This window comes from Xiphophorus couchianus, chromosome 18, assembly GCF_001444195.1.
Source record: "Xiphophorus couchianus chromosome 18, X_couchianus-1.0, whole genome shotgun sequence".
Lineage (NCBI taxonomy): Eukaryota > Metazoa > Chordata > Actinopteri > Cyprinodontiformes > Poeciliidae > Xiphophorus > Xiphophorus couchianus.
This window is the reverse complement of record NC_040245.1, coordinates 29,762,036-29,789,498: the sequence shown is the minus strand read 5'-3', so window position 1 is coordinate 29,789,498 and position 27,463 is coordinate 29,762,036. Positions and strand designations below refer to the sequence as shown.

General features: G+C 38.4%; 2 protein-coding genes across 4 annotated transcripts; both read left to right on the top strand.

Annotated features, from left to right (window-relative positions):
• Positions 1 to 3: 3 nt before the first annotated feature.
• Positions 4 to 12,445, top strand: nlrx1 (NLR family member X1). The gene is made up of 12 exons (XM_028044894.1): positions 4 to 101; positions 430 to 488; positions 1,549 to 1,646; positions 1,883 to 2,273; positions 3,345 to 3,576; positions 4,261 to 5,425; positions 6,983 to 7,166; positions 8,226 to 8,321; positions 8,706 to 8,792; positions 9,387 to 9,638; positions 10,665 to 10,872; positions 11,615 to 12,445. Exons 2-12 carry the CDS (start codon positions 469 to 471, stop codon positions 11,750 to 11,752), a joined length of 2,871 nt encoding a protein of 956 aa, XP_027900695.1. The 5' UTR covers positions 4 to 101; positions 430 to 468; the 3' UTR covers positions 11,753 to 12,445.
• A 2,548-nt stretch (positions 12,446 to 14,993) lies between these two features.
• LOC114161388 (Na(+)/H(+) exchange regulatory cofactor NHE-RF3-like) lies at positions 14,994 to 23,883 on the top strand. Of its 3 annotated transcripts, none has more exons than XR_003599005.1 (11): positions 14,994 to 15,144; positions 16,373 to 16,462; positions 17,397 to 17,458; positions 17,537 to 17,748; positions 18,991 to 19,062; positions 20,404 to 20,536; positions 20,923 to 21,062; positions 21,158 to 21,365; positions 21,904 to 22,100; positions 22,174 to 22,289; positions 22,937 to 23,883. XR_003599005.1 is itself a non-coding variant. In XM_028044640.1 (11 exons), exons 2-11 carry the CDS (start codon positions 16,449 to 16,451, stop codon positions 22,967 to 22,969), a joined length of 1,191 nt encoding a protein of 396 aa, XP_027900441.1. In that variant the 5' UTR covers positions 15,000 to 15,144; positions 16,373 to 16,448; the 3' UTR covers positions 22,970 to 23,883. The 3 variants fall into 3 exon arrangements, 2 of the variants coding, with proteins under 2 accessions (XP_027900441.1, XP_027900442.1); XM_028044640.1 differs by having other exon boundaries at positions 15,000 to 15,144; positions 22,170 to 22,289; XM_028044641.1 differs by having other exon boundaries at positions 15,002 to 15,144; positions 20,926 to 21,062; positions 22,170 to 22,289.
• Positions 23,884 to 27,463: the final 3,580 nt, after the last annotated feature.

The following is a 27,463-nucleotide window of genomic DNA, read 5'->3' as shown; positions in this document are numbered from 1 at the left end:
TTTCCAGAGCTGCAGTAGCTGCTACAGGTCGGTGGGTCGGCAGCAGCTGACAGCCGGAACTGCTGAGCCAACGCAGAGGGGACTGACTGGACGCTTATAGCACCGATTCAGGCGGTAGGTTAAGTCTCGGCAAGGAGTTTGAATGTGTAAACTCAGACCCGCCTCCTGTTCTCTATTAACTTCCAATTAGCAAGGCTGAGTTGCTTTGTCGTTATGGTTGTGCCACCAACCTGAGCGCTCATATCTTTACTGTCTGGTTGTGTTGTGCTTGAAACTGATATCTGCAGATATCAGTTTTTGGTATATGTACCTTTTTTAAAAAAAACAAAACAAAAAACATTCTGATCACATATCCCTCAAAAGAGACAACACAATGTTCTGTTTTGTTTTGCACCTAATATTCCTGTTTTGTTTGTTTTGTTTTTTACAGAACCATCTCTGACCAAAGGCAATAATAACACACCAAAAATGATGAGCTTTCTACTCAGGTTAGTGAAACAGAGTGATGTACTTTTAGCTGGCATAGATTTGTACAGGTGAAAGCAGATTGTGACCTACAGAAAATTAGGAGGCACACTTTTTTTTCTCACCGTCTAACTTTAAATCAGAACAAACTTCTCTTGTTTTAGGTCAGTTAGAATAACCTGACCCAAAACAGATGAGGTGAATTAGTAAATTTGCAGTGAAGTCAGAAAATATATACAGTACAGACCAAAAGTTTGGACACACCTTCTAATTCAATGGGTTTTCTTTATTTTTATGACTATTTATAAGGCAAGAAATCCCACTTATTAACCTGACAGGGCAGGTTGACCTATGAAGTGAAAACCATTTCAGGTGACGACCTCTTGAAGCTCATCAAGAAAATGCAGAGTGTGTGCAAAGCAGTAATCACAGCAAAAGGTTGCTACTTTGAAGAAACTAGAATATAAGGGCTATTTTCAGTTGTTTTACACTTTTTTGTTTAGTGCATATTTCCACATGTGTTATTCATAGTTTTGATGCCTTCAGTGTGAATCTACAATGTCAATAGTCATGAAAATAGAGGAAACTCATTGAATTAAAAGGTGTGTCCAAACTTTTGGTCTGTACTGTATATATATGTTTTGTGGATTTGTGAAAAACTGGAGGGACTTGTAGATGTTATTTAGTGTCTGGAGGCCAATCTATAAATCTAGAATCTATAAATCAAGGCCCAGGGGCCAGATTTGGCCCCTTGCGTTTGACACATGTGATATAGAGTATTATTATACGTTATGTGTTATCTTGCTGCACTTTAAAAACCTGTGTTTTCAAGCATGTCATAAAGTTTTTATTTATTTTAATTTAATGAGATGGGTTTAGCTTCAGGAAATCCCTCATTTTAAAGGTCAACATTGGCTTTAATCTCTTGGTTGGGATGTTTTTATTGAAAAGGACCTACGGTTATAAAGAAAACCAGTCACCCTTAACCCAAAATCTGAAGTTCAACTTGACCTTTAATTGAAAACAAGAACATTTTGCATGGTTTAACCTGAATTAACAGGTGATACATGTTGTGTATTCCAGACAGCGAATTCAACTTCCCGCAGCATGGAGGTGGAAGAAGAGAAGGGCGGCGTCTTGTTGTCACTGCATGACTTTCAGCACCATCTCTTCTGGTCAAGGTACTTGACTCTGTTTCAATCTGAAGACTCTTAGACAAAGATAACAGCAAACTGCTGCCTTTGTTCCACTGCAGTATTTAAAGACAAAGACATCGTATCAGACTCAGAGCAGAAGCATCCATAACCTAGAACTATATTGAGGCAAATCAACGCAGCAAACAAACGCCCCCTCGTGCATAACATTTTAAAACATTTTTTACACAGACCTCTTCTTTTTTTTTTCTTTCTCATTATAGACCCTGTCGAGATCCACAAGAGGAAACTTTTTCTGTGGTTCAGCCACCTTCCCAAAGAGGAGAAACAGTTTGGAGGTCTCTTCAGCCCAGAGACCATGCATGTAGATCCACTTATTATGGAAAGAAAGGATGAGGAGAGGGCAGGACTTCTCCAGTCACCATACAAACCCCAGACCTCCTCTAGCCATTCACTGACCGTGGAACAGCTGTTTGACCCAACCGTTGCCTGGAGTGAAGGTCGTGGACTCAATGTGCTGCTGTATGGTGCTGTGGGAACTGGGAAATCTACAATAGTTCGGAAGCTGGTGCTGGACTGGTGTGCTGGAAACACAATGACTCGCTTCAAGTTGCTGCTTCCTTTCACATGTGAAGACCTCAGTCAGCTGACAAAGTGAGTGAACTCTTTGCTGTCTACAGTCTTACCTGTCACATGGACAGTGAAACTAAAACGTGACTATGCACACCTCGGCAGTGTAAACACTTGCTCATCCATTACACGTGCTTAAGTGCTTAAATAGAAGGCAATGAAAGTTATTTTCTTATTTCTTGAGGCAGGTCACGTGTAATCCAAAAGGTTTCTGCAGTTCTAAATATGGTGGGAAGTAACAGACTTATAAGTTCTAGTCACCACAAACACACTTGGACTTTCTGGTTCCACTGGGCCCAACATAAACTGTGAGCCATTAGACGTCTGCAGCATTGAGCACAACAGGTTCCTACAAAGCGAAGAACAAACACATGAGAAAAGCATGTTTAACTTGTACTTACCCAGCTGGGGTACTTTAGTGCATAAGACAATACATTTAAATTGAATTTCCTGCCATCTGAATAAATTCTGATATTATTCATATAAATATTGGAGGCTAGATCTAGGAATGTGAAGTAATAATTTCATTATGATAAAACTGTGTTAGATTAGCAATAAAATTTCAAAACTAATACATTACAGGGTTTTCCCAAGTGTATTATAAAGCAGTCTAGGCATTGCTTGTTTTTGTTTTTTATAAACAATAAAAATACTTTTAAAAATCACTTATTTTATTTATTTTTTTGTTTAACATAATTCCACTGCAAGTGTCTCTGCTGCGCTGATCATCTCATGGCTGAGCAGAATGGTTCCTGAAAGATGCATCAGGAAGCCTGGAGGATCTTGATTTGTGTTTTGTAAACTCTATGGTTGTGGGTTGAAGTATTGTCTGCAATGTGTTCCAGGAACATATAAATGACCTAGTAATTTATTTTTTTTACATTTAATGTTTTTATATAAACATTTTTTAATACAAAAACACGATGAACCTTGCTGGTGGACTGCCTCGGCGCCCCAACCACCAGGCTTAGCAAGTTTTCTGGGGAAAACCTGACTTTTGCTAGACCTGTGTTGTTGTTTGTTTGTTTGTTTGTTTGTTTTAACTTTCAATCAGACCTTGCTGTTTAATAATGATCATTACCATCTCTTAAACAGGGCGGTTTCTTTAAGAGATCTGGTTGGCAGGAAGTATCTTCATTTGAAGAACCATCCTTTACTCAGTGGGGATGGAGACCAAGCTAAGGATGTGCTTTTCCTCTTTAATGGGATGGAAAAGATGCAACTTGACTTCCGAATCGGGTCCTCTGAGCTCTGCAGCGATCCCAATGAGCCTCTTCCACCAAGTGTACTCATTGTGAACCTCCTGAGGAAATATCTGCTTCCTGAGGTAAACCGTTGCTCATGAATAATGTCTTCTAGCCTTTTCTTTCCAGTTTCCCTTCTTTCTGATTTAGGTTTATGTGCAGAACTCAGCCATAAGTTGTCTTTTTTGTCCTCTTAAAGCAAAACAGTTAAAGGCAAACCGTACCACACAGAATGTGACTTGTGTGAAGTTTAAATGTACATTGAAACTAGATGGTATATGCTGTTATAGACTTATAGACTGTCAGAATCATCAAAACCATTTTATCAGAGTAACAGACTCTTCCTCTTCTTTTTTTTATGAGAAGAAAGCAGATTCCACAATGTCCTGTCTTTAAGGCATTTGTCACAGTAAAGAAAAAAAGCTTCTATTTGGAAGAAATATCAGAACCAATTGAGCATTTCATAATAAAGCTCACAGACTCCACAAACTCCTCAAAAAGCATATCTGACCAGCATACCTGTGTAACCATTTTGTTTATGTTGTCAGCAATATTGTTTAATGTAAAACTTTGTTCTCCAGAAAAAAAGACATTGTGCCCAAACCAAATTATAAATATAATAGATTAAGGGTTAGCAGATACTGAATTATCAAAATATTCCTTGTCAACAGAATATCATTTGTGAATTGTAGTATAATTTTGAAATGTCCAGTTTTCTTTTCTTTTGTTTTTGCTGGTGCAATAAACTTCTTTGCTCTGTCTCCTAGGCCAGTGTCTTAGTGGCCACCAGACTGTCTGCTGTGGAGCGCATCCCTCAGAAGTATGTGAGTCGTTATGCACAGATTTGTGGTTTCAGTGACCCAGATCGCCAGCGTGCGTACTTCACCAGCCGCCTGCTGCAGAGTGACGAAGCAGCACACAACAAGGAGGCCCAGACACTGATAGAGCTCCTTTACCTCAACCTGCAGAGTGAAAGCCAGTTGGCTGCCGCTTGCTTTCTTCCCTCTTACTGCTGGCTCACGTGCGCTACCTTACACTTCCTTCATTTTACCACTCCTCAGGCCCCCATTCGCACTCTGACCGGTATATATACTAGCTTTTTTCGGCTTAACTTTGGGGGTGAGGTGCTGGACACAAGAACTGGGACAAGTCCATCCTCTCAGGAGTATCAAAGTTCTTTAATGAGGTATGTTGTCCTTACAGTCGGAAAACTTGCGTTTGATGGTGTGATGAACAAGCGCACATCTTTCTCAGACAAAGAACTGGAACAGTGGATTGGTGGAAAGACCAAGACGGACGAGGAGCTACATCAGCTGGCCGTGTTCCAGACTGATGTGCTAGACTTCTTCCTGGCTCCTTGTGTGAAGAGTGGAAACCATTCTTCAAAAGAACTCCGTGAAGACGATGAGAAGCTGTATGTGTTTGCTGTCCCAGCCATGCAGGAGTACCTAGCAGCTCTCTATGTAGTTTTAGGGGAAAACAAATCCGCTTTGCAGAAGCTAACCAGCCAGGTGTCTGTGGCCATTGGTCAGGCAAGTGAGGATATCAGTGCCCTCATGAACATCCTGTCCAAGTTTATTCCACTCAGGCTCTTTGCTATATTCAACCTGCTTAAGCTTTTTCCAAAGCTTTATGAGAAAATAAGCAGCTACAACAAAGGCAAAATTGCCAGAACTATGGCAGTTGAAATGTTTCGCACAGAAGACAGCCAAAACGACGACATTCTGGATCAAGTGGAGCAAAGCCTTTTGGGAGTCCATGGCCCACAGCCACAACAGTCTGATAACAGCAAACCTTTTGAGCTTTATCCCATCTTCATGGGAGGACTGTTACAATATAGTAATCGGGTACTTCTTCAGCAACTAGACTGCAACATCCAAAGCACCACGGTTGTTCAGATAACACATGCCCTCAGGAAGCACCTTGTAAAAGGTAAATACACACTCTGTTCAGTTTCTCATTGCTACACGTGAAGCCGATCTTATCGTTCGATCTTACCAACCTCAGCAAAAGTCTACAAATTAACCACTGTCCTCTTCTGCTCTCTCCTGAGGGAGGTTTGACTGACAGACATCCCACCGGGTCATGTCAGCATGTTTGCAGTTAATAGTCACCCCCCTGTTGCCAACAGAGTGACTTTCTTGTTGTATTTAGCAAAATTTCAGACAAAAAAATTCAGACATTTGGACCAAAGTCAGAATCGGTAGATCAGGCTTTTTAAAGATTGGTGATCGGCCAGAAAACTGCAATTGGTGCAGCCCTAATCTGAAACCTACTACAAATCCTTATCATCCAAACAGATTGTTAATCCTATAGGCCAATAAGTGTTTTTGAATTCTGACTATAAATTACACACAACCATTTTAGCACAGAGTATGAATAATGTAATGTCCTTATTAACTAACTGATGAAGACTGGAGTGGCTTTTTGAAAAATAGACAAACGCACTTTGATAGTAGGGGAGCCCTACATATCTTTATCTTTATCTACTGATCATAACTTTTAATTTCCACTCAGAACAAACCTTAATATCCAAATACGAGTTTTATTGGAGTTCATCGAATTTGTCGAAAAGGCCGCCTCTCATTTTCTACACCCAGAATAGCAACAAAGAGATGAAAGGATTTCTTAAATGTGCATGAAAGAATAAAACAAACACTCCACATATGGTTTTGATGAGGGAATAACATTGTAGAATAATATAAAGCTCCAAAAGGTGGATTTTACACAAGACTAACCATTTAGGGTATTGGTAATATTAACACCTGAATATTTGGTGATGGTTGTTTCCTGTTGTACTGTACATTTTTTTCTTATGTTTTCTTGAGGTGAGTAATTGAAGTTTAATTTATATCGGAACTTGACGCCAAATTGGGGGAAGGAAGACATGAGGTTAGGCTGGCATCAAGGTCAGACAAGGTCACCAGGACATTGTCTGTCGTTCTCTTAAAATCAGACCTAATTTTTTTGAGCAAGTGGCTCCATAAATAGTGCAAATAGGACCAGGCTCAGTGGTCTTCTTTCCAAAGAGACTGTGTTTGAAAGCCTGCCATTTATTTTAATGGCAGACTTTTAAAATAAATGGCAACGGGCAAGTTGCATTTGGATTTCTGACATTTTTGTGTCTGAAATTTTGGTATTAAAGCCAAGTGGATGTAAGACCAGAATATTGGTTATTCTTGGCTAGTCTTAGAAATGATCAAGCAGGATGAACGTAGATACGTGTTTTAATCGTGAGCGCCAGACTCTTTTTCAATGCCCCTCCTATACATATTATGTTAATAAGTTGGCCTACCATGAACTATCCCTGGAACCGGTACTTTCATATTTCTTTTCACTAGGGGGCAACAACTCACTCTTAAATTCCTCCTCCCCTTTAAGATTTTTACTTGAAATAAGTAATCATTTTTGAAAAAATGCATTACACGTGCAATAAGATATTCTACTGCCTTTACTAAATAATTTAGCAGACTTTTTTCTTTATTCCAGAGCTAAGTAAGCCCCAGCCACCAGAGGAGCTGATGGATCTACTAGTCCTTCTGTATGAGTTTCAGAATCCCAGACTGACTGTAGAGGTGCTGTCCTCAATCAAAAGCATTTGTCTAACCAACGTTCGGATGACTTCACTCAAATGCTTCATACTGAGCTCTGTCCTTTCATGCGCGTCTGCAAGGTAAAGTTTATTTTTCACTGATTTGAATAGGTTGTTTAGGCCAATAAAATGTATTTTTCCTCTCTAGAAAAACTGCCAAAAAACAACTAAGATCTGAGTTATACACTGTGTTCCAAATTATTATGCAAATTGGATTTAAGTGTCATAAAGATTACATTTCAGAGTCCCTGAAGGTGTGAAAATGTCCTCAGCAAAGTATATGAACTTTCTGACTGATCACTTTCTTTCATGGTTCAAAAAGAAGAGCCGTACCTTCAGTAGCAAAATCATCTTCATGCATGACAATGAATGCTGTAAGGAATACCACTGTGTCACTGGCTGCTATGGGCATAAAAGGGGAGAAACTCATGGTGTGGTCACCATTCTCCTCTGACCTCTGACCTCAACCCTATTGAGAACCTTTGGAGTTTCCTCCAGCAGAAGATCTGAATGCAGTTCATATCAAACCAGCAGCTCTGAGAAGGTTTTCTGACATCCTGCAAAGAAATTGAAGCAGAAAGTTTCCACAAACTCACAAGTTCAATGGATCAAGAATTGTGCTGTGATATCAAAGAAGGTCCAATGTTAACATGTAACTCGGTCTGTTAAGATGTTTTTGATTGAAATAACTTTTGATTTTAGTACATGTGAACACTTAATGCTGCACATTCAAAGAATGACTGTTTGCAGTTCTTTATAATCCATAAAATGTTTAGAAAATTTGCTGTGCATAATAATTTGGAACAGTGCATTTTGAGTTTTTTATTTTTGAAATAAATACTGTTCTCATATGGAGCTTTGTTCAGTAAAATTTGATTTATACTGTAATAGTTCATAACTTGAAAATTATACTGACCATCATTTGCATTGACCATTTAAGAAAATCTGAGAAAATATCACTTGCATAATCATTTGGAACACCGTGTATGTTACAAATACATATGAAGACATGTACATTGTTTGTGAAAACTTGTAAACTAAATTTCTAAAGAAATTTCAAAATGATCTTTAGACTCTCTTTGTTTGTTGTTGGTGGCTATAAAAGTGTGCTGTTGTTTTGTATGTTTTTCTTTTTCACAGTTATCTCCTGAAGGAACTGGACCTGTCCTCCTGCCTCCTGACTCATAACATGCTGCAGATGTTGGGGCCGGCTTTCAGGCATGCACGCAGCCTCAAGTAAGACCAGATATCAACGGAGGTCTGTCTTTGGCACAATGCCTTAACAATATGTGTGTTTTGGCATTTTAAAAACAAATAGAAACACTTAATTTATATTAGAATTGTATGTATGTATAAATGACCATCTGTAATAGAGCAGAGAGGTTTGCTGTTTGCTGCTGTGTGGAGCTGTGGGTGTGGGAGTGAGAAAATCTCCGTATTATAACAATAACAGCTTCTCCCATTCAAATTGTACCAGTAAATGAGTGTTTGAAAATCTGAATGTTCAATCTATTTTCTAACAAGTATTGACTTTGTAGCAGAGCCATAATTACAGTCGTTTTGTGCTGTGCGTTATTAGCAGTTATTAGCTGTTTATGTCATTCTTGTTGTTGATTTCAGTTTGCAGTTCAACAACTTGGGTCCTGATTCCTGCATCCTTCTGAAAGATCTGCTCCTGGACCCCAAGACCTGCATTAGTTCCCTACAGTAAGACACTTATGTCAGGGTTCAGCTGTGGGTGTTCGGCTATGAGTTATTCAAATCCTAAAGCAAATTAAGCTGATCGAAAACCTTTTAGAAATTCTCACTTCAATTTTTCTCATGAAAATGAGATAAAGCATAATTCTAAGTGTGGAAACAGCAGACAGGCTTATTTTTCTTTCTTGGAAGACTCTTCACTTCTTGTCTGAAAGGCTTTTTTAGTTCTGAACTTGGCAGGAAGTTATAGGCTCTTGGGTCGTTTATTTATTTTTGTTCAATTAATTTTTGTTCTCTGCCAACTTAGTACTGGTGGTGCCAGTTCTAAATTAAATTGTTCAATTCAGTTTTATTGAGAAAAAGTCCAATATTTTTAAACAAACAAAAAAAGAAGAAATGATTAGCCGGTACTATTGAATATTTTAAGGTTGGTTTTCCTTTTGAAAATGTGCAAAATCTTTTGAGATATTGTCTGCTAAGAAAGGGTAAGCCAAAGTAAATATACACTTAAGTATATTAATTAGCATTTTATCTATTTAAGTCTATTAATGTTGGTGTTTCTAATTTTATGAGCTTGTCTCATCATCTGGTGTTGCCTTCCAGGCTCTGTGATAACCCCCTGCTGGACTCTGGAGTCCGCGTCCTGCTGGAGGCGCTGCCCCAGAACCAGTCTCTGATCTACCTGTCCCTAATGCACACTGGGCTGGGCAACAGCGGGGCTCTGGAGCTGGCTGAGAGACTGCCGCAGCACACGGGGCTCCAGGAGCTCAATGTGGCTTATAATGCTATCAGCGACGAGGCAGCTGTGGCTCTGGTTGACGCCTGCAGGGAGCATCCCACCATCCACACCTTACAGTACGTGTCTCCTCACTGCACTAATCATCTTTATAAGTAGTTCTGGTTGGATTTAATTTCCTTCTTTTTCTCTACTGCTTCATTGAAAGTAGTGAACATTTATGCAAAAAAACCCCAAAAAAACTCCACAATGCTTTGCTGTGACAACAGCGAGTGTGAGACATGTGTGAGTTTGAGAAAGAAAAACAAACACACAACAGGAAGTAAATAAATGCATTTAGAAGGTTTCAAAAGCAAGTTAAAAGGGTTTGGTACGTTAGTGGAGCTGTGGTATGAATAGTTACTCATTGACTTAAGTTTTCTCAAATGGTGCTGATTAGCAAAATACAAACAGGTCAGTTTAAGGGTAATATTGTCAAGCAATGGACAGAAATGCAGAACTGCTTTTAATCTGTTTTCTAAGTCACACCATTTTGGATTGAGGGTGAATGCATTGGGCTCATAATCAGAAAGCGTGTTCTATTCAGGGGAGGAAATGTTTATGTTACTCTGTCCAGAAAAACAGAGAGAGCCTCCAGGCATTCACAGCAATTCACAGATACTTGGATGTGAAGCCGATCTTATCCCACAAGCTTATCTTCCTCAGCAAAGGTCTAAAACTCGAACACTGTCCTCTTCTGCTCTACGATGAGAGAAGTTTGACTGTGAGCAGAAGTCATGTTGTCATGGGTACCTCCATCTGAAGCCATTTTCTGCCCAATTAGCCAAATGTTGTTGCATTTTATTTTTCTATTGTCCATTTATGCAATATCATAAAATTAAGATTTAAATGCAGTATTTTAAGCTGAATACGGCATTGTAAGAAAATGTGTGAAAATGTCAATTTAATATTTTTTAAAAAGCATTACAATTACAATTACTTTTAGCATCATAAGATGCCAGATAATCGACATCTGACCTCGTGACCTCATATAGTTGAGCTGAAAAACTGGATCTCCTGAACAAACCCCCCACACAACATTCATAAATGTATTTATGTGTCTTATAAGAACGTCAGCCTGTGAATATGTCTGTGTGTCTGTGCAGCTTGTATCTTAATCCCATCACTGATGAGGGGAAGCTGGCGCTGTATGGCCGGGGTGTAACCGGTAACCAAGGCAACAACCAACAAGTCAAAGTCCTGGCGTCGGTCACTGAAGGGTCGGACATCTCAGGTGGTTGGCACCCCATACTCAGAGTGATACAAGAGAACGCTTCATCCTGGGACCATAAACAGGTCAAGCAGCAGCTGAAGGTACGCAGCCCCACCGTAAAACTGCTTAAAGGTCAGAGCAGTGCATCGTCCAGCTCCTCATCCCAGGACACTGAAACATAGGAAAACATTTTTCTAGGCAGTTGTTCATCTTAATGATTATTTTATTATGAAACTACACTCTGTCTTCATACATATTTTAGCTTAATATGACTGTTTTCATTCAAAAATCCAACCATTACCAGATATAAATCTAACGCATTTGTTTAAAAAGTTGGGTTATTGTTTAGGTTCAAGCTGTGCAAAACCGCAGAACAGCACAAATGGGGGGTCATGACCTCAGGATATGATCAGGGCCTGGTAGACGTGACTTTCTAAATGAAAACAATGCTAAAAGCTTTCAGCAGGTGAGGGTTCTGTCCAGAACGAAGTCACTGTTTTAGATAAAACACAAGGATTGTGGCTGTTAGGCTGATCAATCATCTAATCATCTAAAATCAGGGCAGTAATCAAAGGGAACTCTTTTTAAATAACTTAGATGGGATGAGGTCCAGCATGCAAGCTGGAGGTTAATTTTGATCACTTAGAAAGCTCAAGTGACTGAAAACAGTCCACACATATAGCTGTGGCTACAATCCCATAGCTTGCCACCATGTGTGGGTGAGTGACTGAGTTGAGAATGAGCATCAAGATGTTGTTGGTGGTGTTATCCTACGCCCACCTAGTATCAGTGTCACTATTTGTTCTCATTCTGAAATGCCTTTCCTCTCTTTCTCCTGTAAAGGTTTTCCTCCAGGACCTGGAGTGGGGACGTGAGAAGCAAACAAGCTTCTGGAGGAGGCTCCACTTTCGCAAAGTGCAGAAAAAAGTCCAGGCGACTTTACGACGTTTAGAGAAGGACTCTTCTTCCAAGACCATGTAAACCTCAAGAACATTCAAAAGAGCAGTTATTTGCACAACATTAGCATCTGTATTTTTTGTGTAGTTTAAAGGGGCAGTATTATGTATTCACCATGCACATAATGCCATTTTATATCACAATGAAGTGACTGTTACATTCAGATGTGTTATATGACTCTGTTTAAGACTTCTTGCTCTTTCTAACAGTCGGCCTTCAGCACGCGGTCGCAGCATTTCTCCATTTGCCCTTTACAATGTTTTACCAGCACTGAACTATGAAGTAACATGTATGAGCTCTGCAGATGTGCAGCTCCACCAGCAGCTTGCTGCTGCTAGTCGGGAGGAGCTGACAGGGGCAGACATTTTTTTTGGTACATTTTTATGAACATTTTTAAGTGAAAAAATCAGTGATACAGAAAAAGTTTATTGCCTGGTTGTTTAGTTTTGAGGGTAAAGGTCAGAATTAAATAGTAAAACGTCAGGCTGGATGTGAGAAACGATTCTATGATTTCTCAATTATCGATGGGTCTAATGTTATTACTGAATAATGAACTGAAATTTACTGCATGGTTTGATTTCTGGGATCTAATTGGAATGTGTGTGGTAGACTTTTATCTGTCTATATACTCAGATTGAATTGACTTTTTATATTTGAAGTGCCTTGATGTATTTATTGTTAATTTGTCACATCAATAAACTGATCTAACCAACTCAAGTTTATTTGTATTGCAAATTTCATCTACCAGGCAGTTCAGACAGCATACAGCCACCCATTATGGAACAAGCAGAAAACATTACATTTTGTTAAATGCCATCATGAACTACATACATGAAACATTCAGATTAATGTTTCACTTGGTGCTAATAAAAGGCGTCTAAGCAGGATTTAAAGGAACTCTGCAAAACAGCAGCTTTGTTTTGAGGCTTGTTCCAGATTTGTGTTGCATAGAAGCTGAATGCTGCTTCTCCATGTGTAGTTCTGGTTCTGGTGATGCACGAAATGCAGAGATCCACAGCTCTCTGTCCACAGGACAACTATTAGTCGTCCCTGCAAAAATGTGGTCTTTGTGGGAGAGTGGCAAGAAGAGAAAGCCATTGTTGAAAGAACCCTGTAAGAAGTCCAGTTTGCCAGAAGCCATGTTGGACACTGTGGTCAGAACAGAACAAAATTGCACTTTTGGTCAAAATGCAAAACGCTGTGTGTGACGGAGAACTGGCACTGCACATCACTGATCAATCTCAACACACCATCCCCATTGTTGAATATGGTGGTGGCAGCATCATGCTGTGGGAGCGCTTCTCTTCAACAGAGACATGGGAAGATGGTGAGAGTTGGTGAGAAGATAAATGGAGCCAAATACAGAGCAATGTGTGAAGAAAACCTGTTGGAGTGAAAAGGACTGGAGAGTGGGGCGGAGCTTCAGCCTCCAGCAGGACAAACACCAGGGCCACAACGGAATGGCTTAAAACTAAACATATTCATGTGGAAGAACTAAATCCAAACCAGAGTCAGTACTGGGGGAAAAAAATGTACCACTTAAATTTTAGTCTTTCAAATACCAAACTTTAAATGGGGCTAAATGGGGCCAGTGATGATGTTGCTGTGTGGCGCCAAAGTAATGTTTAAAGTACACTACAGTGTAAAATATGCAAATGTTAGCAGTCACCACACTACCCTCAATTAAATGGATACAAATATGGCCACACGAGTAAACTGTCCTACATGAAATGTCCTGCAGGAGCATGGGCGTAAATCCCTGGGGGGGTGTCAGGGCGCCTGGACCGCCCCCCTCATCCTCCTTCCATCTTGAAAAAATTTTTTAAAAGCCCCCCCCCTTAAAAAAAGAAATTATAAAACAAACCTTTGCATTTAAACAATATCAATATGAAAAGGCAATAGAAACAAAAAACGAAATAAATCTTCCATTCATCTAAGAAGAAAACAAGAATGATTTTGTTTTTTAGGTCCACCCCCACCACTGTTAGAGCAATGGTTCAGTCCACCTTGTAGGAGAAAGCTGAATGGCACAGGCTCCATCGGAGCCACTGAAGTGAGAAGCTAGCTGTTAGCTGTGGCTCTACAGCACAAACAAAAAATCCTCCAGTAAGTCAATACCGTACTTAAAGCAAAAGACATGCAACACATTTTATTTACTTTCACTGCTCAATAGGGTGAAACACATTAACAATACAAAATTAGATTGCAGATTGTTATCTTATTACTTTGGTTGAATCAAGATAAACTGCTTCATTATGCCTTAAATCAAAACTAGCTAAACAGGGGTGTGCTGTGGTGGCGTAGGGGATAGCGCGACCCAGACGCAGCCATCGCGGGTTCGATTCCCGGACCTGGTGACATTTGCCGCATGTCTTCTCCCTTTTCCTTCCCCGTTTCCTGTCAGCCTACTTTCATATAAGGGACAGTAGAGCCCACAAAAGACCCCCTGGAGGGGAGAAAAAAAAACTAGCTAAACTTGCTACATTGCTTTCATATACTTACCTCTTTTTTTGTCGAAGGTAGCCAACATTTCAATTATATTTAGCTGTCTAACTCTAACTACTTACTAGTCATTTTTGATCCTGCAGTTTGAACACAAAAACCTTTTTTTAAACCACATTTTGCATTACATTTAACTTCAACTTTGCCGCCCTCCAACCCCCCAAATTGATCTTAGGAAATCTCCCTGTTTATGGTCCCCCCCAATAATGAAATGGGATTTCCACCCCTGTGCAGCAGACTATCATATCCCCCAGTCTGGCAATGTTTTCTGTATGTCTATGAAGGTGTTTTTGCTGCGCTTAAACAAGTTAAGTCTAATCATTGTTCTGTTCTTACTGACACGTGAAAAAGTTGCTTCGAGTAGCTATAACAGAGTACGAACCAACACTGGTAAAATATAAATACTGTCAGGTGTTCCTCTAAAACCTTAGGGACTAAGAAAAAAAGCTGTTTCAGCAACATGGTATAAAGCTAATCTTGAAATTGCTGTGTGGCTTTTTACAGAGATAAGCTTAATTAGGCTCTTAATGCAGAACTGGTTCCCCACCCCTGTGTTAGTCAGTACTTAACTATCAAGTACTGACTAACTCGGTAATTGTCTGGATAGATACTTTGTGTATCGAGTATTGAGTACAACGATCAGAACTGTATTGTAAGGTGCACTTTAGGTTTAAGATACCTTTGATCCTGTACTGTAAAAATGTTTTTTTTAAAATCCCGCAGCTTTCCACCATAAGGTCTCAGACTGAGTTCACAATCATTTTCAAAGTGTTGGTCAATATTTAACATAAGGATTTGTGAAGAAAGGAGTTACTATCTCACCTGTTGATTCTGAGTGTGTTGTGAACTTTGTCCCTTCACAGTTCCTCTTTATGAGTCGCTGAAAACAGAGAACTCCATGTCATCCTCTAAAGGTAGGCTGGCTTTTCCGTCTTTCTTCCTTCAACTGATTTACATTGCCTTTGTGCTATTTATGCATTCTTCTGCAGATGTTAGTTTTAATACTATCAGGACTTTTTGGCAAGTTCATAAAAATATATGAGTCTAGTACCAGCTAATGCTACAAAAATGATCACAAATAGTAGCAGATACAGCACTATCTCTGTAGTGTTTTGCATTGTCATGATTTTTAATTAAAAAAATATTAATCTGACACCAGCACTAGCGGTTAAAGTTTTATGGGGTGGCATTATCTAAATCAAAGTTTGATATTTAGGCCTGAGCAACAAACGCACTGCGAAGACCTTTTGTAATCACAAGATTTTCTTATTTATTTATATGTCTGTTTGTCCATAAAGTAGCTAAATACTGTCTATTAAAAACTCTAATACTGGCCCTCTTAATATTTTAGGAAAAGTTTTTAGAAGTCAATTAACCAATGATGCCACTATTTTCATGGGCAGTAAAAACGAGACCCCTTACATCTTTAAAATGATTTAGATATTTTCAAAAGCCTCTTGTTTGTGAATTGTTATGCACTCATCTGACTGAGATTTACGACATCCCAATCAAAACTTCTATCAAATATTTATTTCTGAAAATATGGGTGAAAAATTAAAAACAAAACATATGGACGGTGATAGACCCAATTTATGATTGATTGCTATCCAGCTTACCATCAACATTGGAAAATTTTGTACCATTAAAAAAATAAATCAAATTAATTTCCAGATATATTTGGAAGAAAAATATACACTACATCAAGTGAAGAGATATGAGCAAATTTTTTGAGATTTTGATTTCATAAATGCTACTCTTAATGGATTAAAATTGTGTCTATGGCTTATGGTTTCATCTTCCCAGGTATGTATCAAATATATGTTGAGGTGTGATTTTATGATGCAACGTCTCCCTGTCAAACTTTCAGTTTCACCAACAGTGTTATTGTATTGGAAGATTTCGTACAATCATAATTTTACATCATACATTTCACCCATATGTAATGACCGTAATATCACTGTCATTGTTTGATTAGGATTGGATGACGAAAGATGTTTGGTCAGTAATACGCCAGTCGACAAGTATATGGCTAACTTTTGTTTTATGATGCTTTCTGTTGTAAATACAAATAAACAAATCAAAGCTTATTTAAGCTTATTATTAATGCCATTCCTAAACGTGCTGCATTATGTTTGGTTCTAGGTGCTTTGGCTCAGTAAAAACTGTTCCTTGTTTACCAGAGTCTCATTGTCATGTTCCACCAGGACACCAGGATGTGATGGACTGTCCACGGTAAGTCCACAATTTAGTCTTTGAATTATCCGCCACCTCTTTAACTTTGCAAACATTTTTATAAATAAATGCTTCAGTAATTTGTTTTGTCAAGAAATGAAGACGTTCGAGTTGTTTCTTTCAAAACCTCTCCAATATACATGTGTTCAGAGACCTGTTTGTGTTGTACTGGTATTGCTGTGAGACTTCAGTACATTTGGCTCTGCTGTCCTTTAGGTCTTACAGAAACTCCTACTGAAGGAGTTTCTTATAGGAGAAACTCACTTCCATTATATTTGGCAACGTACTTCTCTTACAGATGTAGGATAGGAGTATTGGAGAAGTTCCTGTAAGACAGGTAAAATCATATTGGATGATTCATGATTTGTAAAAATTGTATACACCAAAATCCTTGAATCTTTACTTCTGCCTTCTTCTGGAAGGTTCTCTCTATATTTGCTGCCACTTGCTGCTTTTTAGAAATCACTGTGTACCATTTTATTTTTATGATGTGTCCATTTCCTTTTGAACTAAATGGCTTCTTCAGTCTTGCTGACATCAGGGCATGAATGGCACAGAATTTCCATTTATAAAGCTATAAAAGATAGTGATGGCAGAAGGCAGGAAGGTCCTCCTGAAGCAGTCTGTATTACAGTAAACTTGAAGAAGCCTCTGCCTGAAGAACCTCTGTTTTTCTATGATGGTCTCATAAACAGAATGCTGAGGGTTCTCCATCATTTTCTTCATTTTATGTAAAATACTTCTTTGCATCATCATCCCTAGTCTACAGAATAAAGTCAGGCTTTTGTAAGAGGCTGTTGAGCCTATATATTATTATACATCAATAAATTCTACCAGTATTTGAAAATATTTTCAAAAATATTTGTTGTGACACCTAACGTTTTATGTGGTTATCTGGCCCAATTTTATCATTTTGTATATTTTTTTATTTTAGTTTTACCTTCAACCCAAAGGAGGGGATTGATAATCCGGCTCTGATCATCACTGATGATTTAGGTGAGTGTTGTTGTGTTTTTTGTTCTTTAATCACATTTTAGTGCGAGAGCAATGTTACTTATTCAACTGTATGTCCAGAACCTGACCTGTGCATGGTACCCCGCCTCTGTCAGCTGAAGCGTGTGGAGGCTCAGAGCTTTGGCTTTCACTTACACATGGAACAGAACAACCATGGCATCGTAATTAGAGAAGTGGAACCTTGGAGTCCTGCAGAGCACTGTGGCCTCAGAGGCGGAGAGCGACTGCTGGAGGTCAATGAGACATATGTGGACAACATGGACTTTTTCAAGGTGAGTGTCCAGAAACCAGCTCATATGTTCCCCGCAGATGATGGGGAATATATAACTAACATATTATGTAATATACAGACACAATCCGTAGAAGTTTGGAGAGCATGATGCTGGAAGATAAATGGTATAGAGATCTTTTCAGAACTTTTTTTCCACCATCTGTCCTGCTAAAGACATTCTTATCCTCATTAAAAGTCCTCACTACTTCCAACATTTTGTCATGATATGAGCACCAAGGTGCTTTGTGATTACATTTTCTCTTACTGAAGCAACATTCTAAGAAAATCTTAGAATTCCAGAAATTCTAAGAATTGTCTCTAGGATTCTCTAGAACACAGGCCCTGATTTGTATGTGTTCTTCAGTCATGTCTATCATCCATTCTCTGGCTTTCTGTGAACTTATTCTTAGTGTTGACTCAAATGGCAATGTCCCAATATTTTTGAGTCTCGGGAGATGGATGCGAGTTGGCAGAGAAAGAGAGACAAGTCTCAATATTATTCAAGAACGATAAGTGACAGGGATGCTACAGTATATACACCACTTTCCTTCTTTGACCTCCAGTCTCCATCCTGTCAGATCTCTATCAAAGGATGGGACAGATGGACAGATAATCAGAAAAAGATGAAGAGATCTATCTGAAAAGATCTCAGGGCTCTTAGAACTTGAATTGATAACATGTTGAGTCATTATGCAAGCCAAAACTCCATATCCGATATGTTCTCTGTAAGTAGATGTTTGTTGTTTTCATTTTTTGTGTTTGTATTTGTTAGTCTGGTTTAGTGTTTGTTTATTTTTCATATAGCTGCCTGTAAATATTGTGTAGATTAGTTTTATTCAAGTTATGGCTCCAGGGTACATTTCTCTTAGGACTTGTCTTCTGACAGGAACAAGTTACAGCACTCAGACAGCGATTAACTCATTTTTTTATGCGAAAACATGTAGTGGAAAAAAATTTGTCAGACTGATAATTAGATTTTTGTAATGAATAGCAAAATACATGTCACATTGCAATATGTGAATTAGGAATTAATTATCAGGAATTAATCATAGTTATTTTTGCTCTAGTGATTTTGGAGCAGTGCGGCTCCACTAGGCCAAACTAGTCGATTATTTGAGTCAGCCAGCAGGTCCTGATCTCTGAGTAGCTGTCCTGTCATGTTCCCCATTCTGTTGTCTGTGTGTAGTAGCTGTATGTAAGACATAAAGTGCATAATTGATGTATTTTCCTTCATCTTTCTCAGGTTGTGAGAAAGATCCAGTCATGTGGCTTAGACTTGTTTCTTCTGGTGCTACGGAGGGAAGAGTACGAGCAGGTACTGCATGCTAATGATAAACTGATAAAGACCTGGTTGGATTGGATTATTTTCAAATAAAGGCCACTAGAGCTGGAAAAACAAAATCGATTAATAAAAAATGTTAACACAACCTTTTTTTCTTTTACATACAAAAGTCCTGAACCTTTGGTGCACATAAACTTTAAGGACTGTACTCCCCTATCCTCTCATACAACAATAACACATGGACTATCCTCACACACACACACACATCACGGACTTTTCTTCACACACACATACAACCTGTAAATTTTATCTGCCATTATTTATCTATAATCCATTCCCTAACATTCTTATATATTCTGTATAATCTGTGCATATAGCTTATACACAATATCTATATCTCTTGCTGTAACCCCTTATAGTCCATACATACATAGTCTTGTACATCTGTAAATAAATATTATATCTCGTAGAGCACTTCTGGATAGATGCAAACTACATCTCGTTGCTTGTACTTGTGACAGTGCAATGACAATAAAGTTGAATTCTATTCTATGTTTGTATTACACTTGTAAATCTAGCACACAAGCTACATCCACAAAGTGTGATGGACAACAGAGCGGCTTCTTGGACCACGACGGCGGTCTGAACAGTCGCTTGTGGCTAGAACGCCATAAATTACCACACGTTTCTCTCTGATGTGTGTTATTTCACCCAACAAACTCCAATGAATGCTAACAAGTTAATGAAGCTGTGTCCCAAAAGACAAAAACATCACAGGTTGCATAGAAAGTCATAAGTTAAGTTTGCAACTGTGTTTTCCCTTGTCCTGACCACAGTCCCTCTACTACATCTCCACAGACTTGAACATACACTCTGTGTCTCTTAGCATAGCCCATATTGGTGGAACTTTTCAAAGTTTTCAAAATTTGACAGGTTGTGCTTCCAGGAGGTTAGTAACACTGACCATTTCTTGGGATGGGAGGATGGATGGATGGTAATTTATCTGGGAAAACTGCCAATATAGTTATATAAATCCATAATTTAGATACCCATAGATATCAGCTACAGGTTTTATTTGCAGAAAGAATTTGTATGTCATGATGGAAAATCACCTTCGCTTCTTCAAAACTTGAAAATTACTGGGAAAGACAGATGTTATACAAGTCCTACTAGTTGAGTGACTACCATTGTACTGATCTGACCATGTTTAAACCTGATGATTGACTAAGTCTTTAGTAGGGTTGATTTAACTTCATTTAGCAAAAGCATATTTGGAATTGGAAAAACTAAGTAATTATATGTTAGTTATTGTCTCTGCACAGTGTGTAATCTTCATTTTCCACTTTGCTGAATCCTCCTGTTGTGCCTTATCAGGCAGTGGTCATGGATTTAGACCTACAACAGCTTGCCAAAGCCACCAAAGGAGACAGGTGGACTCGCCCAAGACTGTGTCACATCACCAGACATCCAGACCATGGACTGGGGATGACTATCATACCAATTACTGGTAACTTCCACTCAAGTTTTGACAATTGTGCTTGTTGGCAACCTCAGATAACAACAAGCACACTTAGTGATCTCTGTTCTTCTAAGACGGAGCAAGGGTATTTATTTCAGTTCTCTTTTGTCTGTCCATTGTCCCTTTGTCTTAAGTTGATCTAAATGTTTCTTGCTTATTACACTGCTTTCCTTATGATTGTGTTCTGTATTCAAAAACAGAAAAAGTTTACCGTTTTCCTACAGCAAGATTTTTATTAACAGAACTTGTAATTAAAAATCATATTTATTGGTTCGCCTTGACTTTCCTGGAATTCTGTTGCTTAAAGTTATTAGTAGAGCGTACTTACCATACAATTTCTTGTGAACGTCATGGTAACAGCGTGGTTGTGTCAGAAGGTCAGAGGGGTCGATACATGGTGAACACGGTATCTGATGGTCCAGCAGAGAAAGCTGGTGTCCACTTTGGAGACATTTTGATCTGGATCAATGGAGTCTCTGTGTCAGGGCTCACAACCACCAATCTGAACAGAATTGTAGGTATATCCTGCCCTCAGTAATATCTGACATGGTTCATTGGTTGACTAGGAGTCTTCTAAGATTGTTTTAAGATTGTGTGTTTGGTTATCAGGTAAAGAAGAGTGGGAACTCGGTGACAGTGCTGGTAATTGACAGTGACAGTGAGTCCTGTTATCTCAGGCGGAGGATGCCCATCCTTCCTACGCTGGCAGAAAGTAACAACCTTCCCTACTATGCTAAGAACTTACATTTGCTGAAAAGACCTGATGGATTTGGTTTTTTGCTAAGGCAAGAGAGAGTGGAACCCCCACAAAAGATAGGTGAGTAACACAGGAAATAACAATTCACTCCTGCAATCTGTCCCTGAGATTAACATGAACTTACCCTTTACAGAAACTCATACAGTCAGCTGATGAAATAACCTCAGGATTTTTTTAGATTGCCATTTTCTTCTCACATTTTCCATCAGTTATTCTGATTTGACTCAACCACTACAGAAAGCTACCAAAGAAATAACAACACTTTTAAACTCGTTACAAAAGTGAAACCCTCTTTATAACATTTCTGTGTTCACCTAAAATTGTTCTAGGTGCTTTCTGATTTTGACATCCTTGCCTTCCATAAGCTTGGTGCTAACATTTTCTTTTTTTTTAACACTTTTGTAATCACATCAAATCTTACTGAAACTGTTCAATACAAGCTAGAAAAATGCTGTGTCGTAGTTATGACTGGGTAAACAACAAAGAAAACGGCACATTATTTATGTCAGTGACCTCAAACACTTCACCCTGATAAATTTACCAACAGAGCAAATGTACGTCCAATAAACACCTGTTGTTCTTCATCCACAAATGCCAGCTCATGTACTGAGAGAAGTGGATGTGGGGAGCGCAGCAGAGGAAGCAGGTATGGAGGATGGCGAACTGCTGTTGGCTGTTAATGGTGACCCTGTTGAGTCCTTGGAACACGAGGAAATTGTCAGACTGATAAGAAAGAGTGGTGACAAAGTCACACTGACATCTATGTCTGTACAAGGAAGGAAATATTACAGAGAGGTAGGTAAAATAATATTAAATATTGTAAAACAACTTCTATATTTAGTTAGAATTTCTCCACTCTGTCAGTTAGGAGTGCCTCCTCTCTTGTTCCATGAAGAGTATTCTCTCAACTGCAACAACACAATGAGCAATCAGGATGAACGGGATACAGTTCACCTTGATCAATCTGGAAACATAATCCCAAAGGTATGTAAACAGTAGCTGAAATATTTATTTCTGAAGTGACGTTTGGGCCTGAGGCCTGTCAGAGCTCCAGTGGCAGCTCATCGAAAGTTGACTGATCAAGTAAGCCTAGTAAAACAGAGATACCTCTGCAACATGTCAACCACTGACTGATTTTATACCTATAAAAATAAAGTTTGCTCAAATGTTCTCAATTCCATTCCACCAGCTTTTTGTACACGTCTCAATTTTGGCTAAATCATGTCCATGTTTAGGTATTTAAGCACTAGATAACTCTTTATTTTCAAAGGCCCCAGATATCACTTAAAACGGTGATAGTTAGCTTAAAGCGATCCAATATATTATAGCTGATATGACAATCATTTTTACAATCAGCAATTATAACTTTGTTTAAAATTAGCCCAAATTATTTCAAAGTGTAGTTTTTTATATATTTTTTTCCAGTTCATTTTGTCGGTATTTTTTTTTTCCTTATCCCTTGGCCTTTTTGTGTCTGTTTTCTATGCTCATGACTCGTATTTATTTTGAGCAATTATTCAGTTTTATATTTTGCTCCTTTCTTGTTGATCACTGGTGTCATTGGCACCATTGTGCTATTCACATTAATTCTTTGAAAAACAGTATGTGTGAATTATCTGTTGTTTTTCCAGCTATCAGAGAGAACAGAGGATGTTTTTCTGTGATGAGGAAGACGTGACCAAAGGCGATCAGCAGTTGGAGGAGGAACCTGGACGGGTCAGCAGACGTCAATGTGTCAGGATGTAAATGTAATGTTTGGAATTTGCCTGTTCAGGAGAAGGCGTTAAATGAATCATTGCAGTACAGTCGTCTCGTTTAGTAGCATATGTCTACATTGTTTTCTAATGTCATATTCGGTAGAGAAGATATTATGCAGAAAAATAATCACGGCCGATGTCAATTCTCATTATATACTGAATTTGCATGAACTGATCAACGACCTTTTAAACATCTGAACAAACATCTTATTTGTTGGTTCCTACAGTGCTGGAATTAGACAATTTCTTTAAAATGTTAAAATGTGTTTTTTTTCTTCGTTTTAAGTGATTTTAACAATTGAAAAACCCAGAAGGGTTTTTTTTAAACACTACATAAAATTGGCATTAAAACTGTAATGGTGTATGTTTATGTATATGTATGTATATGAACTTGGGGAAACCAGAAGTTTCTCTTATTATTGTAGCATATGGCAAATAGAAATACGTTTGTATTTGCAAAATTGGCCAAACCAAAACAAGAGAAGTTTGGTTAGATTTAACTACAGACTGAGAAAAAAGGAACATGTGTCTTTCTATTTGGTGCATGTAAACTTCTGGTTTCAACTGTTATTATATGTATTTTATTTCTAGAACAGAGTTGTGGAAAAGAAGAGATGACATTATTAAAAAGTCATATTTATTGCCAGTATTTTCCAGATGAAAAGGTTTCTGTAAATATAACCATCTAAACAGTTTTCAGATGCATTATTTAATGAACCGCAAATTGTATTTAAGGTATATCTGATTAAAACACCAAATATCAAAACTGTGATTGCAATGGTTCTGTAATCGCTTATTTAAAGTCTAAATATTGTAAAAAACAAAATACTTCACATAGAAGCACATAGCAAAAAATATGAAAAATATGTAATCTACTAAAAGTTTTCATACAGGTCGGGAAGGGAAAGCACTAACCACTACAACATTTAATCTCTCAAGGCGTCATGACGGATGTGAGGAACTGGAACAAAGAGTTGTTTGTTCTTTGCCAGTCTGAGTTCATTCCTGAGAAAAGTTCCCCTCTTTTCCAAAAGCACAGCTTGAACATCAAGCGTCAGCTAGCATCTCATAACATCTGCCATGCTGTTTTTCACAAGTTGTAATGGCAAACAAATTTCAGAATGTCAAACTATAGTTTAAAAGTTTACACCATGTCTGTCTCAAATATTCCAAATAATATAGCACACTAATTTAGGCTTCATTACAATGTTGATGTACTTCATATTTTGTAGTTAGCAGTTAGCTCGCTAAGCTAGGTCTTTTCTTACCTTGATAGCTGCGGATATTCTTCATGGAAGAACTTGTATCCATTCATTCTCACGTATATTGCTGCGTGAATTCACCGCTGCAATTTCCTCCGCATCAGAGAAAAAAAATGCTGGCAAATTAAGTAAGAATGTTGACGGGGCGTGCTGTGGTGGCGCAGGGGGTTAGCACGCCCCACGTTTGGCGGACGTCACGGGTTCGACTCCCGGTCCCGACGACCTTTGCCGCATGTCTTCCACCATCGTTCCTGTCTGCCTACTGTAGAAAAAATACGAGCCACTAGCGCCGCAAAAACTCAGCGGAGAAAAAAATGAAAAGAAAAAAAAAAGTAAGGATGTTGAAAAGAGAGACGTTTTACCTTTTACTTACATAAACTCAGTAAAACAGAGAGTGTCCCAGCACAAGTAGACACAGCTTCCGGTTGTCGTGAAAAAGGTCTATTGATACTGACCCTTTGCAACTACAACATTTAATCTCTCAAGGCGTCATGACGGATGTGAGGAACTGGAACAAAGAGTTGTTTGTTCTTTGCCAGTGTTCTATCTAGTTGAGGATCATAGACAGTGGTATTTACAAAAGTTTTGAAATAGCTAGCTTAGAAACAGACCAGGTGTTGATCAAATTGCTGACCCACGTTCCTGTATGATCATCATAAATTCACATCACATGATTTATATCACCGTCATAAACAGACTTGCAAGCGAACACAAGACTAGATGCTAATCTGTTTTTTATAGATATTAGGTTACATGATGGTGGAGCATTTCCTCCATAGTTACTAATGGCTAGATACGTACCTTCTCCATAATGTGGTATATTTTATATCTTTTTGATCATATGTACTTATAAAGCCTTAATCTTCTTACCTTGTAAAAATGATTCATTCCAAATCTGTAATTATGGGCTGACAGTCCTTATGGTAGATGGATGCTATTCATCATCCTCATTATAAGTTATAGAATAAAATAGCAAGTTTGGTTTGCATACATGTCCATTTGTGCAACTAACCACTCGTTGACCTTTTTTAAGGTAAAATCAACTAAATAAAAGCAACATTTACAATTTACTATTTTTTATTCCATTCTTTAGATGGAATAGATACCATATTTATTTCTTAAGTGCTAGAACTGTAAATTTGACAATAATATGCACCATAATGCCATGCTAGTTTTGGCAATTTTTACTTTTTTCACCTGTGTTTGGAGATCTGGCACATGGCTCCTGACCAGAGAAGGATCTGCACCTTGCAGACTGACCCAACGTTCCAAGTGGACTTTGGAAGTGACGTTGGTGTCACCTGAGAGAGTACCACAGCTCTGGAAACCTCGAGTCATACCTGTTCCAAAGACTCCCCATAAAGGACTCCCAACAGCTGCAGGCCAGTGGCTCTAAAATCCCACCTGACGAAGACCCTCAAACGACTGGGCCTTGTGCAGCCGTGCCACCTGGTGAGTGCATCGCTGGACCCACTTCAGTTTGCCTATCAGCCTGGAACTGGGGTGGATGATGCCATTGTTTTTCAACTTCTCCACTACCTTCAACACCTTTGGACCCAAGAGTAGAAGATCCTGGGCTAGCTACGCACCAGGCATCACTGGAAAACCACATTGTTGTAGGAAAAAAAACAGGCTGTACCAAGCTGAGATAAGATCCAGAGGTGATGCAGCATCAAAGAACAGCAGCAACAGGTAAGAAAAAGAAGGCCAGTAAAGTTATAAAAAAATTTTGTCAAACTTTGGTCGCTTGGCAAAACGGCAGCCAAGCGTGCTCCTCTCACATCCACTGGCTGAAGGGCCTTCAGTCACGCTCATAAAAGACAAGAACTAAATGCTGTTTAGTCTTTAAATTAACCTCTGAACTCATCATTCAGGTAGAATATTGTTCAATTCTGAAATATTCTCTGGTAATTTAACAATTAATGATCAGCAAACATTTTCAGAGCTACATGGGCCCAGCAAATCAAAACATGAAAAAATAAATAAATAAAAAAAGAGGACAGTCATTTTCTATCAATTCCAATTCTCAATACTGAACTTTGAATCTTGGCTTTTACTCCCTTCCTCTCACAGAGTGAAAACCCTCAGGAAATGCTTGGAAAGCAGCAAATGTCAAAGAGGCAATAAAGCGAATGAACGTAGTAGCTTGAATAAACAGTCAGCTGTTTAATTATTCTCATCTCCATAAATTTAAAAAGGGATAAGTAACTCAAGGTCAGTGAGATCAAGAGGTAGAGACTGAAACAGGGAACCCTTTATACATATTCACACAGTGTTGCTCCAAGAACATCATTAAAAACAATAACAAAAGACATATCCTTGGATATTTGTACATCTCTGTGGTATATACATCATGTATTCTCTGCCTAATACTGTACTTACAAGATTTTAAAAAAAATCTAAATATATAGATATACATTTGTAGATTTAAAAAATAAAATCAAACTCCAAAGCCTCTAAAATAGGCAGGCTAATACAGTTTCAATACAGTGATATTGATTAAGCAGAGTTGCTTTTCTATTTACTATTAACACAGTTACTTAAAGTGTGAGGATCACATGCAAACCAATACTACATTACAACTGTAAAAGTATATCACATGTACGTTATATGAGAGTATTTGTAATGAATACGCGCTATATAAATAAGATGAACTCAAACTGAATTATTTATTCTCTACAGTGATCTTTTGACAATATGGAAAACTATTATGGTGAAAATCTTCACTCAAGTACTTGTCACTCATCAACAGTGATCTGCATGAATAGGATATATGGAGTTAATCTGCACACAGTTCTTAATTACAATAGGTAGAATAGAGACTGTATCAGTACATTATGAGTACATTCTGGTACTGCAGCGTAAAGGAGTCTGGATTTTTTTTTTTTTTACCTCATCAGGATTGGAGTCTGGATAGCAACACGGGCTGCCCACAGGGAAGCATCGACAAAAAAGAAATACAAACCTAAAACAGGTTAGACACCAAACATGACTTAGGAAAAACAGGAAGAACAGTCAACTGCAAAAAAGTCACAGGACTGTAAAGAAGTGTAGTGAAGCTAAGTTCACAGTGGACCACAGAGCAAGCTCAGTGACTCTCTGCTCTTCAGCTGTTGCCGAGTAGAAAGCAGCTGGATTT

Bases quoted from the DNA above. Each gene is read 5' to 3' on its own strand.
- nlrx1 (XM_028044894.1), top strand. From the start codon at position 469: ATGATGAGCTTTCTACTCAG. The intron at 1,647-1,882 runs GTACTTGACTCT...TTCTCATTATAG, and splicing joins CACCATCTCTTCTGGTCAAG to ACCCTGTCGAGATCCACAAG. The intron at 8,793-9,386 runs GTAAGACACTTA...GTTGCCTTCCAG, and splicing joins ACCTGCATTAGTTCCCTACA to GCTCTGTGATAACCCCCTGC.
- LOC114161388 (XM_028044640.1), top strand. The intron at 17,749-18,990 runs GTGAGTGTCCAG...CATCTTTCTCAG, and splicing joins ACAACATGGACTTTTTCAAG to GTTGTGAGAAAGATCCAGTC. The intron at 21,063-21,157 runs GTAGGTATATCC...TTTGGTTATCAG, and splicing joins CCACCAATCTGAACAGAATT to GTAAAGAAGAGTGGGAACTC.